Source organism: Jatropha curcas, chromosome 3 (assembly GCF_041381405.1).
Source record: "Jatropha curcas cultivar XTBG-Jc1 chromosome 3, XTBG_Jcur_1.0, whole genome shotgun sequence".
In the NCBI taxonomy this organism is placed as follows: domain Eukaryota; kingdom Viridiplantae; phylum Streptophyta; class Magnoliopsida; order Malpighiales; family Euphorbiaceae; genus Jatropha; species Jatropha curcas.
Window position 1 is genome coordinate 3,840,965 of NC_143153.1, and position 14,829 is coordinate 3,855,793.

At 33.3% G+C, this 14,829-nt stretch overlaps 1 protein-coding gene and 1 pseudogene across 1 annotated transcript; both read right to left on the minus strand.

Moving 5' to 3' along the window:
* Positions 1-1,032: 1,032 nt before the first annotated feature.
* Positions 1,033-3,269, minus strand: LOC149497361 (cytochrome P450 CYP82J17 pseudogene; annotated as a pseudogene).
* A 6,667-nt stretch (positions 3,270-9,936) lies between these two features.
* On the minus strand, positions 9,937-12,911 carry LOC149497362 (dimethylnonatriene synthase-like). Its single transcript, XM_089719819.1, has 2 exons — positions 11,816-12,911; positions 9,937-10,896 (listed from the first exon to the last, which is right to left on the minus strand). Exons 1-2 carry the CDS (start codon positions 12,761-12,763, stop codon positions 10,267-10,269), a joined length of 1,578 nt encoding a protein of 525 aa, XP_089575945.1. The 5' UTR covers positions 12,764-12,911; the 3' UTR covers positions 9,937-10,266.
* Positions 12,912-14,829: the final 1,918 nt, after the last annotated feature.

The following is a 14,829-nucleotide window of genomic DNA, read 5'->3' on the forward strand; positions in this document are numbered from 1 at the left end:
GAACTGCACTCCAAAAAGAATTTTAATGTGTAGACACTTTAATTCTAACTTTTTCTCATAATTATACCTTAAATTCAAATTATTATAACTGTACTGTTATAATTACACGTTAAATTTAAATTTTCTTAAACTTTCTGTTGTGATTGTACTGTAAAAAATTTAAAATTTTATCTCATTTCAAGATTGATCCCAATAATGGTGTATTTATTACTTTGCAATTTTTGAAGTTAAATTTGAATTCATTACAAATGACTTGTAGCCTAGTGGTAAGGGTGAAGTCTGGGACCACGTTTCTAGGTTTGATTCTTGATAATATAACATTTAATTTCAATTGATATTCATTTTTCTCATTGGTTGTACCGTCCCTTATAAGTTCTCAAAAAGCTAAATGCTTTTCATGAAAAGCTGTCAAAATAGTTAATTTTGCTGAACAGGTCTATAATATCAAATGGCTAAAAAAAAAAAAATTGAATTCATCTATCATACTCAATATCATTCAACAATTAATAAATATAGGAAGGAGCTAGGTTAGGTTGAATCAAACCTTAAGATATAGGTTGGGTCAAGCTTAGTTTAAGGTTTAAATTTGCCAACGGGCTGGATTTATCACGGTTTCAGTCCAACCCATTGCTATTATCACAAAACGAGAAATGATAGTCTAACTCTACTTAGTTTGGGCTTGAATTAATCCGATTAATCTTTTTTTTTTTTTTTTTTTTTTCAAATTTGTCTCCTAAACTTAATCTAATAAATTAGTGGCTTCTTACCTAGAATCTTATAGTTTTATAAACGATTTCAATAAGCCATGAGAAGCGAATCAAATGGTAAGCATGCTTAAAACAATAAACAATCTCTATAATTTCTAAAGAACAAGTAGACACAATCCCGAAACGAGATTAGTCTCATATTCATAGTTGAGTAAAAAAAATTGTACTCAAATAAATATTGGACCAAAGTTGATTTATTCATATAAGCAAATTGAAATAATTCAATTCATAGTGCACAACTTCCATAAACCCCAAAAATGATAACTTTGGACTTAAATCTACCAACTAGTATTCATATAATGCAGAAGAAAGACGTGGAGTGATCTGAATTTCCAAAGGAGTAGCCTTAGGCAAGGTAATACCTATACCTTCAGTCATATCCACAGCCTGATCAAATGGTGTTGTGAAACTAAATGCTTGAAGTAACCTAGCAACAGTCATATGTATTGCTTGTATTGCAAAATTAATACCAGGACAAGACCTTCTTCCGGATCCAAATGGTATATACTCAAAATTCTGACCAGAAAAATCTACATTTTTACCTTCATTAGCAAGAAATCTTTCTGGCAAGAACTCGTCAGGATTCGACCAAACATTTGGATCTCTATGTAATTTCCACAAATTTGCAAATATTCGGGTTCCTTTCGGAATATAATATCTAGAAATGTAACAATCCTCTACTGCTTCATGTGGAACTGCAAGTGGACCTGGTGGGTATAATCGCAATGTTTCTTTAATAACGGCTTGAAGGTATACTGATTTTTCTATATCAGAATCTTGTACACATCTTTCTCTTCCAACTTTGAGGTCGAGTTCTTGTTGGGCAAGCTCTAGTGCATGTCTGTTGTTCAATAAATTTGACAAAATCCATGTTAGGGTTATCGATGTTGTATCAGCTCCTCCTATTATAAGAGCCTGCAAGCATAACATTTAAAATAATCAAATTACAATATATTTTGTTCTATGTTAATAGAATATAATAGAAAATTCTATATTAATTAATAGAATCAAAATGTTTAAATTGTAAGACTGAATTAGATCGATTTGGTTCAAACCGTTGTATCTTTTATGAAACTTAAGTTTAGATTAACGAAGACTTACAAGGACTGTTCCTTTGATGATGTCTTCCCGTGAGTGACCAAAGAAATCATCCTCTAAAACCGATAGCATCACATCAATGAAGTCCTCCTTCTCTATGCTCTTGCAATCACCATCATCTCTAATCTGATTGATTCTCTTCAATTTATGTTCATCAATCCAAGTTTGCAAAAGAGAATCCAGTTCTTTAGATAGACGCTTCATAGTTTTAGCAGGTCCTAAAAAGTTCATCCACCATAAAAATGGGAATACATCTGAAGGAACAAAAAGACCTGAAACATACATAAATTCCTTCATCAGCTTCCCTATTCTTTTCCCTCCTTCTTCATCTTTTTCATCATTCACATAATTAAAATATCTCTTCCCTGCAATCATTCTCGTAATCGTATTTAAAATCAAATGTTCGAAAAATTCACTAATGGCAATCTTGTTCGAGTTTGGTTCATTTATAGAAAGCAAGTACAGGTCTTTAATCAGGGTGTTCACCTCCGAGACCTGAATGTGCTTCAACAACTTTATTCTATGATTTGAAAAGAGTTGGATAACAGCTATTTTTCGCATGTGACGCCAATAAGGACCGTAGGTTGCAAAAATAAAAGCTGCATAATTGTAACTCAAGTACTTTCCAAGGCTTGATTTAGACCTGGAAGCCAAAATTTTATCATTTGTTGTGAAGCATTCTTTTATTGCTTCATGACTGCTGACTACAACTGTACGGTGAACACCGAGCCAGATTGTGAAGGTGGGACCATACTTATCGGCTAGGCGAGCCAAGGTTCGAACAAGGGTTTTCTCGGTGCCTAGTCGATGGAGATGACCGAGGATTTGCAAGGCTCCAAATGGTTCAGGGGCTAACAAGCCTTTATTTTTATTGCTGTAATCTCTTATTTGTTGGGATTCTAACTTATCCCGAGTGGGGCCCGCAGAAAAATACCGGTGGTAAAAGTAAAATAAGATTACTATTGTTACATATACCTCCAATAATTTTATATTGGATATTGACGATCGAATCCACTAGAAATAATAACCACGGTAAAAATTAAATAATTACGGTAAATGCCAGATGAAAAATAAGAACACCGAGATTTACGTGGTTCACCCTTCAACTGTTATGGGCTACGTCCACGGGACAAAAACTCCGAATAATTCTTCTACTAAAAATAGTAGGTACAAAAGAAATTACAAAAATAGTGGCACACAAAGTGTTTCCCAAAAACACCCCAAAAATAATTTCCTCACTATTTTCTCTCTTTCCCAATTTTAGGAACCCTTTCCTAAAATTCTATACAACTAATTGTATATCTATTCTATTTTTGTTTTTGTGTACTGAAGAGGGATTCAGTACCTCTATTTATAGGAGGGAGAGGAGGGAGAGCCGTGCATTACTAATGCACGCCTCTCCATTTTGTCAAATGGTTGGCATGCCAACCTTTGAAATGTTGGTTGCCACCTTTAAAAAAACGTGCTCTTTCCTTTTTTTTTTTTTTTCTTTTCAAATGTGTGTGGGTCCCACATGTTGGAGGGACCCCACAACAATTCTCCCCCTCCCGACTACATGGTGGGACTCTCCATCCCTGATGCTTTGACACATAGCTCGAACTTCTCCTTCGGAACGACCTTTGTTAATATATCTGCAGCATTTCTGTCTGTGTGGATATTTCGCAACTGAAACTGCTTCTCTTCAGTGGCAGATCTAATCCAATGATATCTTACATCAATGTGCTTCGTCCGTGCATGATACATAGTATTTTTGCTCAAGTCTAACGCACTTTGACTATCACAATAAACTATATATTCTTCCTGCTGCACACCCAATTCTTGAAAGAATCTCTTTAACCAAAGCATTTCCTTTCCTGCTTCCGTTGCTGCAACGTACTCTGCTTCAGTCGTTGATAATGAAACACATTTCTGCAATCTTGACTGCCATGAAATAGCTCCCCCTGAGAATGTAAATAGTATCCTGATGTAGATTTTCTTTCATCAAGATCACCGGCCATATCTGCATCTGTATAACCAACAAGTGCAGACTTTTCACCTCCAAAAGTTAAACATAACTTTGAAGTTCCTCTCAGGTATCTGAAGATCCACTTTACTCCTTCCCAATGTGTCTTCTGGGGTTTTGACAGAAATCGGCTCACAACGCCAACTGCATGAGCGATATCTGGTCTTGTACACACCATTGCGTACATCAAACTTCTGGCCGCTGAAGAATATGGAACATTTGACATAACTCCTTTTTCTTTCTCTGTTAATGGGTAGGATTTCTTACTTAACTTGAAGTGAGCGGCAAGCGGAGTGCTAACTGGTTTAGCATTCTTCATATTGAACCTCTCTAGAACTCGTTCAATATATTTTTCCTGCGATAACCATAACCTGCAGGACTTTCTGTCTCGAATAATCTCCATTCCGAGAATTCGCCTTGCCGATCCCAAATCCTTCATGTCAAATGCTTTTGACAAATCTCTCTTTAACTTGCTAATCATATGTGCATCTGGTCCAACGATTAGCATATCATCAACATATAAGAGAAGGATGATAAATTTACCATCAGGGAATTTCTGAACATATACACAAGGATCTGCATCTGTCCTTTTGTAGCCTTGATTCACCATGAAAGAATTAAACTTTTTATACCACTGTCGCGGTGCTTGTTTCAACCCGTACAAGCTCTTCTTCAAGCGACAAACCATGTCCTCTTTTCCCTTTACCTTGAAACCTTCTGGTTGTTCCATATAGATTTCTTCCTCTAGATCCCCATGCAAGAATGCAGTCTTTACATCAAGCTGCTCCAACTCAAGATTCAAACTGGCTACTAGACCTAGCACAACTCGAATAGAACTCATTTTCACAACTGGTGAAAAAATCTCATCAAAGTCAATACCTTTCTTTTGAGTAAAGCCTTTGACGACCAATCGAGCTTTGTATCTTACTAGGTTGCCATCATCTTTCTTCAGTTTGTACACCCATTTATTCTTGAGTGTTCTCTTCCCTTTTGGAAGTTTCACCAGCTCATACGCATCATTCTTTTTCAAAGAATTCATCTCTTCTTGCATGGCCTTTCTCCAGCAATCTCTATCTTTGCAAGATTGCACATCCTGGAAGCTCTCTAGCTCCCCCTCATCAGAAATCAAAATGTAATCAGAACTAGGGTACCTTGTAGATGGTTGGCGCTCTCTGGTTGACCTTCTTAACTGAGGTTCAACTCCTTCTGGTGTAATGGGGTTCTCTGGCTCCCCCTGCTCAACACCTTCTGCATCACTGTTCTCATCTACAATTGTCTCTTGATCCCCTACGACTGGCTCTTCTTCTTCTCCTCGTTCTGATTCTGGCATTCCTCCTCCTGTGGCATCATCTGTAGGAATGCTTCTTGGTGTAATATCAACAACACCATCACTTGTGGATTCTTCACAAGTTGTATCTGCCACGATCTCATTCTCGTGGAATACTACGTCTCGGCTCCGGACAACTTTCTTTTTCACTGGGTCCCATAACCTATAGCCAAACTCTTCGTCTCCATAACCAACAAAAGTGCAAGAAACTGATTTGTCATCAAGCTTTAATCTCTGCTCCTTTGGAACATGCATAAATGCCTTGCAGCCAAATACCCTTAGGTGAGAGTATGAAATATTTCTACCTGTCCAGACCTTCTCCGGGATATCAAAATCCAATGGTGCTGAAGGTAGTCGGTTGATTAGGTAGACAGCAGTATTGACAGCTTCTCCCCAAAATGGCTTAGGTAAGTTGGCCATTTTGAGCATGGATCTGACTCTCTCAATAATAGTGCGATTCATCCATTCAGCAACGCCGTTGTGTTGAGGCGTACCAGGAACTGTCTTTTCATGCCTGATACCGTGCTGACTACAGTAATCTCTAAACTCCTTAGAGATATACTCACCACCATTATCCGTGCGCAAACACTTCAAGGCCACTCCAGTCTCCCTTTCCACCATCGCATGGAATTGTTGAAAGTGCTTGAATACTTGGTCTTTTGTGCGCAACAAATATATCCATGTTTTCCGTGAGAAATCATCAATGAAGGTAAGAAAATACCTACTTCCTCCAAGTGATTCTACCTCCATGGGACCACATACATCAGAGTGTACCAACTCCAACTTGTTGTCTCTCCTTCTAGAGCTTTTTAAAAATGAGACCCGATGTTGCTTCCCAAACAAACAATAATCACAAGGGTTTATTTTACCTTTGGCTAATGGTATGAGGGACTTCTTAGCCAACATATTCAACCCTTTCTCACTAACGTGCGCCAGCCGCCTATGCCACAAATTTGGTGAAGCATCATCTTCAACTGTATTTAGTTGACCCGCACATATTATTGCGTGCGTCTTATACAGTGAGCACCATAATTTTCCTCTCGCCACCACCAAAGATCCTTTGGTGAGTTTCCAATTACCGCCACCTGTATAATGGTGATAGCCTTCCTTGTCCAGTACACTCACAGACAACAGGTTTAACCGAAGATCGGGAATATGTCGCACATTTTTAAGTGTTAATGTGCACCCGACACTTGTCTTTATGTAGATATCACCGATTCCCACCACTTGCGAGACACTATTATTTCCCATTTTAATAGTGCCAAAGTCTCCTGCTTTATAAGTGGAAAAATATTCCCTTTTTGGAACACAGTGGTATGAAGCACCGGAGTCTACTATCCACTCGGTATCTGCATCTCCAACATGACAACAATCTGCATCATGAGTGACTAAAGTCACCTCACCATCTTCTCCTAAGACTATAGCAGATGTATTTCTATCATTCTCCTGTCTTCGGTCTGCATTATCCTGTTTGAGTAAACGACAATTTCTTTTGAGATGACCCTCCTTACCGCAATGGTAACATTTTCTCATCTCTCTGGACTTGGATCTACCACCTGACTTTACATGCCTTGGACTTCTACTCTTGCTTCGGCCCCTATTCTCTGTGACAAGGGCTTGTGAACTGGTACTGGCAACATCTCTTCTTCGTAGTTCTTCATTAAGTAGTCTATTATTTACCATAGACATCGTTCGTTACCACACCATTTGGAGCTGAGTTACTCAATGATACCACAAGAGTATCCCAGCTATCCGGTAGAGATCCCAACAGTAGGCACGCTTGCATCTCATCTTCTAAGGACATACCGCTAACTGCTAACTCAGTTACGAGTCCTTCAAAATCGTTCAGGTGTTGTGTAATTGATCGTCCCTCTGATAGCTTCAAGTTCATGACTTTACGCATCATGAAGACTTTTCCTTGAGCATTTGTAGCCTTGTACATATTCTCTAATTTCTTCCAGAGAACTTGGGGATCTTTTTCATTTCTCACATGGTTGTACATGCTAGCATCTATCCATTGGCGTATTGTACCCAATGTCTGCTTTTTTAATTTCTCCCACTGCCTTTCTTTCATATCTTCCGGCTTTGCACTGTCACCCTCAATTAGATCATACAGATCTTTGCAATTGAGGTAGTCCTCCATTCTGGATTTTCACATTGAATAATTCGAATCTGTCAATTTGATCATTGCCCCGTCATTAGCCATGTTGAATTCTGAATATGACAAAATTTCACTATTCACGAAATTCACTATTCATGTGAATAGTAACTTTGACAGAATTTACTAACCAAAGGCTCTGATACCAGTTGTTGGGATTCTAACTTATCCCGAGTGGGGCCCGCGGAAAAATACCGGTGGTAAAAGTAAAATAAGATTACTATTGCCACATATACTTCCAATAATTAAATATTGGATATTGACGATCGAATCCACCAGAAATAATAACCACGGTAAAAATTAAATAATTACCGTAAATGCCAGATGAAAAATAAGAACACCGAGATTTACGTAGTTCACCCTTCAACTGTTATGGGCTACGTTCACGGGACAAAAACTCCGAATAATTCTTCTACTAAAAATAGTAGGTACAAAAGAGATTACAAAAATAGTGGCACACAAAGTGTTTCCAAAAACATCCCAAAAATAATTTCCTCACTATTTTCTCTCTTTCCCAATTTTAGGAACCCTTTTCTAAAATTCTATACAACTAATTGTATATCTATTCTATTTTTATTTTTGTGTACTGAAGAGGGATTCAGTACCTCTATTTATAGGAGGGAGAGGAGGGAGAGCCGTGCATTACTAATGCACGCCTCTCCATTTTGTCAAATGGTTGGCATGCCAACCTTTAAAATGTTGGCTGCCACCTTTAAAAAAACGTGCTCTTTCCTTTTTTTTTTTTTTTTTCTTTTCAAATGTGTGTGGGTCCCACATGTTAGAGGGACCCCACAACATTATTCTCCACTGATTGTACTTGTACAATACAAGTATTACTGCTACAGCCACTGAAATTGCTAGTAGATGAGAAGAGATATCCATGGTGATTCTATCTTTTGTTTGAGTATGTGGGTGGAAATGGGGAAATTAATAGTTAATTGAATTTGGTATATGAGAAATGCAGAAAAGATTTTCCAAGCAAAAAACTAAAAAATAACTTCTGGCAAATTATCCTTATCCTAATATCCAAAAAGAGTGTGTGGTTCTCACTATGCTTGGAGATATTGAAATAAAAAAATACTATGGATAATCATATCTTCGAACTCACAAAAAATCAAGTAAAAAGACTAATATTCCAGTTTTTTATTCTAGAAAAAAAAAAGGATCGAATGCCCATATCTTAACTTTGAAATATGAGCTGCAATTTGGTTTGGAAATTACTTGCCGTTGGACCAAACCAATCACACTAATAATTTTTTAAAAATTATTTCGAATTTATCTCTTTTTTTTTATGGTTAAAATACCCTCGTTTTAATAAAAAATCTTATTCTGTTTTGATTTACTACGTTTCCACAGTCATAGGCGATTAGGATCGTATGCAAATAGTAATTTTGAGCTCTCTAATATTACAATAGAACACTTATCTTGAAATGGAAGAAGTAAATAAAAGACTAATTAATATTTTATTTTAGCATGCCGATTTTTCAATAATAATTGAGAGAAATTTGGAAGTTGAGCCCTAATTTGGTTGACTATTAATTATTATGATTCTCTGCAGAATTAGTCAATTTAATGATTCTGTGATTCTCATGATTACTGTAACTGTTAAAAAAAGTGCGAGAATATTACTGTTAATATAAAAAAACATTACTTTTGTATGATTCTGTGAAATACTGTTAATAGTAACTTTGAGCTCTCAAACAATTCAGAAAGAAAATTAGAACAATAATTTGATTAAAATACTAGTAATATAGCTATTTGTCTAATTAAAAATGTTTTAAAAGCCAAATTGGTTAATCAACCGGTAAAGGTAGAAATTTATTGAACCAGAGCATTCGACTAAATTTTTAATATTATTCAGTTAGATTTTTATATGTAATACTTATATATATATTTTTAAGTATAATTGAAAATATAATATTTATAAATACTAAATAAATCAAAATCATTCGCCATATATTCAACGCCAAGCTACGTTGGAGCCAAGGGGCAAAGAAAATTTACAAAATAAGATCATTTTACATTTTTTTTTCTTATTTAATTTGAGCCTCTTAAAAAATGAAATTTGACAATATTTTTCTATGAAAAATTAAAAGTTAAAATTTAAAGAAAAATAAGAAGTTAGGAACATTCTATATATATATATATATATATATATATATATATATATATACACATCAAATTGAGAAAAATAAATAAATTAGATTTTAATGTAGTACGTACGTACTCTGTGAGTCTCTTGGGTTGTTTATTTATATCCACACAATTGTTTGACGATTGATGCCAATAATTAATGATGTATTCAGATTGAGATTGAGGGTACTATATAGAAGCTTTTTTGGGTTTACCACGAATTAGCTAACACCAATTAAATTAATTTTTTCAAGAGATTCAATATAATATTTTTGTTCTTTAATAGATTTAAGAACTTAAAAGAATTAAAGCATTTTCTATTTTTATAATACAAAATCAGTAAATTTCAACTTAATTCAAATTTCATTTTTAATTCAAAAATGCAAGTAAAAATTTATAGCTTATCATACAAACATAAAATTCAAGAAACTTAAATATTAATAAAGAAAAAAAACGAAATATTTCCATTTTATTTTTATTATAACCATAAACATATATAAAGAGACAAACGTATATTAATTAACTTGACTTGTCTAGATTGCTTAATTATAAAGACACTAATATTACAACTATCAACACGTGAAATAAATAGATGGCAATAGTTTTTCTTTCATGGACTTTGAACCCTAAGTATGAAGCACCTTTTAAATTTAGTAGGGAATACTTTACGATTGTTGTGAGCCTACTAGTCATAAATCTGGATTAATCAAGCCAATTGGCTTTGATCTGATAGTTTCCACCAGGAAAAAGAATATATATATATATATTTGAAATTAACTAACTAAAGACACTGATATAACTCCAAATCAAGCCTAGGTTTGAGGATAACTTCTATAGGATTAACCTTTGGCAAAGAAAGTCCCGGTCCTTCCTTCATATCCACAGGCACATTTCCAATTCTTGATAAATCAAAACCCTGAATTAACCTGGCAAGTGTCAAATGAACGACTTGCAACCCAAAATTAATAGCAGGGCAAGCCCTTCTTCCTGAACTAAAAGGAATAAATTCAAAATTCTGACCTCTAAGATCAATATCAGAATGAGTTGTAAGAAACCTTTCCGGTAAAAACTCGTCAGGATTATTCCAAACTCGAGGATCTCTCTGTAATTTCCAAATATTAACGATCAGACGAGTGCCTTTAGGGATATAATGGCCATTAATGTCACAATCTTCCATGGCTTCACGTATTCCTGTTATTGGTCCAGGTGGGTATAAGCGTAGGGTTTCTTTGATAATGGCTTGAAGATATTTTAGGTTTGGAATATCTGATTCTTGAACCCATTTTGATTTGCCTACATAACTGTTCAGCTCTTCTTGAGCAGATTTTAGCGCATCTGGGTTGTTTAGCAGTAAGGCAAGTGCCCATGTTAATGTCACTGCTGTGCTTCCAGCTCCAGTGAGGGAAAGAACCTGTAGAGCAAATTAGTTATTGTTAATATTCCAAAATTTTAATTAAAATAATTGCTAAGAATTGAAAACTAAGAAGAGAAAACATGAACTTATATGGATCATATAGATTTGTATGCCTTTACACAAAATTATTATAATTTTGCAAAAGGAATGTGTTTTATCTTTGATCCTTATATTTTTTTTAATTGATAAATTTAATGAGATATAACTACTTTATAGTTCCAAGTAATATTTATGTGAATTTTTTTCCATTTTTAGTTTTATTACTTTATCTCAGAATGATTTCATTAAATTTACTTTATTAGAATAGCACAATTAATATATAAAAAAAAAATAATGTCGTTCCGAATTTTATCGTCAACATTAGGACTTGTACCGCTAGATTTTTTTTCCTTAACCTAAGATTTTGTGGAGGAGAAATATGTGGCGGCGAAATATGTGGTGGCAGATGGTACCACTAGGGTTGTCACTATATTTTCCTTTATAAATTTTCTCCTAATTTTTCAGTTAAATGATAATGTATTGTCAATTTTGCACTTAATGAACTTCAAAGTCTCATTTGCATGTTATCACCAAATCAATTCATAAATAAAAACTCATTCAAAATAATAATTATTAAAAGAATTTGATAAGAAAATCAAAATAAAAAGTATAGTTTATGATTGACTAATTAAAAATGGATTTATTTACCTAAACCCTATTTATGATTATAGGTGCATCTATAGATTAAATTAGTGAAAAAATAATTTTTTATTTAAACCATATATTTCTGATCATTTATTAGAAAAAAATTAATTAAAAATAATTTTTTCAAAATCTCTATTTACATTAGTTGGTGTCCATATACGGAATATGTGCAAATCTATTACAATAACAAGTTCACAACAACAATAAATAAATAAATTATATATATACGTACCATTGCAGTTGCCTTAACGACAATATCACGTGAATATCCAGAATTTGCAATTTCATCTTCTTGAAGGTGAGATAACATAACATCCATGAAGTCATTTTCACCATTCTCATTTTCATTTAACCATTTCTTCTTCATTAAATGCTCTTCTAACCATTTTCCAACCAAATCATCAAGTTCTTTACCAGTTTTCTTCATTCTATTGATGTACCCTTTATAATCAATCCATTCTAGCCATGGAATTGCATCAGACAGAACAGCACTCCCAAACAGATAAGTAGCTTCTTCTATAGCCTTTTTATACCGCCATGGCTCGCTGTTCTCTTCGCTGTAACTTTTACTGCAAAATCTTTTACCAACTATCATTCTTAAGATTATATTAAACGTCAATCGCTCCAATAACTTGCTTATTATCACCTTTTGATTATGATTTTGAGAATACAAATCATATAATTCTTTCAAGAACAAATCAATTTCCGAAAATCGAACATGTTTAAGGGCTTCAAGGCGATTGTTCGAAAGAAGCTGAAGAGTCGCGAGTTTTCTGATATCCCTCCAGTATTGTCCGTAGGGGGCTAATGCGAAAATAGCATTGTTATAACCCATGTATTTCCCAGCTGCTATGCTTGCTCTTGTTGCTAAAACTCTGTCGTTTTTGGTAAAACATTCTTTGGCGAATTCCCAACTGCTAATGACCAGTATTTGGTTAAAACCTAGCCTGAGGGAGAAAAAAGGACCTGATTCATCAGCAACGGATGCGAGGATCTTACAGGCTGGTTTTTGGCCGGTTAGAAGATGAAGATGGCCAATTAATGGCCATGACCCTGATGGTTCAGGGACTTTAAATTTCTTGGTTTTGGTGGTTTTTTTGGTTATTTTCCTCCATAAAGCATAGAGAAACAGTAAAGCAAGAGAATATAGAATAATCTGGATGGGAGAAGAGAAATCCATGTTCTGGAATAGAGAATTGTTAATGCTGCTGTAATCTTGCCTAAGGTTGCCTAGTATTTATAAAGGAAAATAACTGAAAATGTGGCTTATGCTTTCACACTTTGACACTCACATTTTTCACAAGTTAGAATTCAAATGAAACCTTGAGGTATGGAGTTGATCCAACGTTGACCATTTTCACCAAATCAAAACTATATATCCATTAATTATATTGTTGGATAGCATAATATTTATAGTAATTTTTAGAGGCCATGAGAATTTTTTATGAAACATTAAACACACGTTCCAACATTTAGCATTCCATAGACATTAATTAAGTTTTTTTTACTAATTATGTCATTGTTTATTTTTTTCGAATTCAGTTAATTAAACAATTAATATAATTTTTTTCTCATTTTAAGTTGAATAACTAATTAAACAACTATTTTTACTGAATACTTTTAATTTTGTTATATAAACACCTAGCTACTACAATAGCTACTAGCAACCAAAATAGCTAGTATTATCGAACAAGCCCTAAGTATATTAGTGTACGGGCTCACCTGCACTTAGTGTGTGGATTTCACCAATACACCAAACCAATCGAAAACTTTTTGTGCCCAAATGATGTTATTTCTGATCATTTATTGAAAAAAAAATGATAAGCTAGTAACAATATTATTTTTTTTCAAATAAAAAACTGTTTTTTGGTATAAACCATCGGTATTTGCATCCTATCACCATGGACTATGGCTCGGGGCTCCCTGCAGGTGTGTTTAGTAGGAATTGAATTCGAGAGCTCTTCCACTTCCCACATGCTTAGCCTGCGTTGCTAATCGAACCACAATCCGAGGATAAAAAAAAATTATTAAGTGTAAGTAAGTCATAGCCATTAATCTATATATGTATATAAATATATAGGCTTTACTTCGAGTTCAAACTCGATTCCTTTATTATATGAGCAAAATAAATAAGCTCAAACCGAGTTTATCTATATCCATATTCTATATACCTATATATTTTATATCTATCTATCTAAAATTGTATAAATCTGAAACAAAAAATAGAGGTTGTTTGTGTTTAATATTTCTATTTTTTTTTTTTTAGAAATGTTGAATTTTTTATTTTTCTATATTTTAATTGACCATTTAAAATATTTTTGGAACTTTAAAAATTAATATTTAATAATAATAAATATAATTTTGAAAATCTAATCATAATTATATAGAGATCTTTAAAATTTAATTATATATGTTTATATTCACATCTAATATTTATTAATATTTTTATTTTCAAATTTTTAAATGTTTAGATGTTTACTATCAAATCTTCAGCATTTTAAATACATTGAAAATTTATTTAATGTAATAAATAAAAAATAATAAAGTCTTCTTGAATTAATTTAAAAAAACATTCTTAGTTTTGTAAACTTTATTTGCATTTTCACTAGAATCTAATATAAGTATTGCACAATATATGTCATATTGAATTATATGGAATGAATGTATAATATAGTTTTAGGAATCAAAGTGGTATAATAGTTTTAAATTTCGTAATCCCTTTTCTATAAATGTTTTTTTTTTCTTTCACATATTGAACCCATAACTTTATATATGTTGAATTATAATATTTTCTTTCAAAATAAAGTTTAAATCAATTTATATTTATATTGTTTTAATTTTTAAGATGCTATTTTAATTTTAAGTTGAGTATAAATGCAATCAAGACATGTAGAAAAGTCAATCAAAGGGATTTTGATTCAGAAATTAAAATCATTCGTCATGTTTCACGTTCTGACAAGGACAATCTGGTATATCTCTTTACTTAAAATTTTATATTTTTATTAAGGTTATATTCAAATGTCTTGTCCTGTTTCCATCACAACGTGAAACACTTGTTGTACTGTAGCAACTGGTTTCCATCACTTCTTTTTGCTAAATCATACAAAAAAAAAAAAAAACATAATCATAATTTTTGTCTCGTAATAATCACACCTTAAATTTAATTTAATTCTTCAAACACTTCAATTATAACTTTTTAACATATTTGTATCCTAATTTGAAATTTGATAAAAATTAATGAATAAA

Bases quoted from the DNA above. Each gene is read 5' to 3' on its own strand.
- LOC149497362 (XM_089719819.1), bottom strand. From the start codon at position 12,763: ATGGATTTCTCTTCTCCCATCCAGATTATTCTATATTCTCTTGCTTTA. The intron at 10,897-11,815 runs GTACGTATATAT...TTTGCTCTACAG, and splicing joins TCGTTAAGGCAACTGCAATG to GTTCTTTCCCTCACTGGAGC.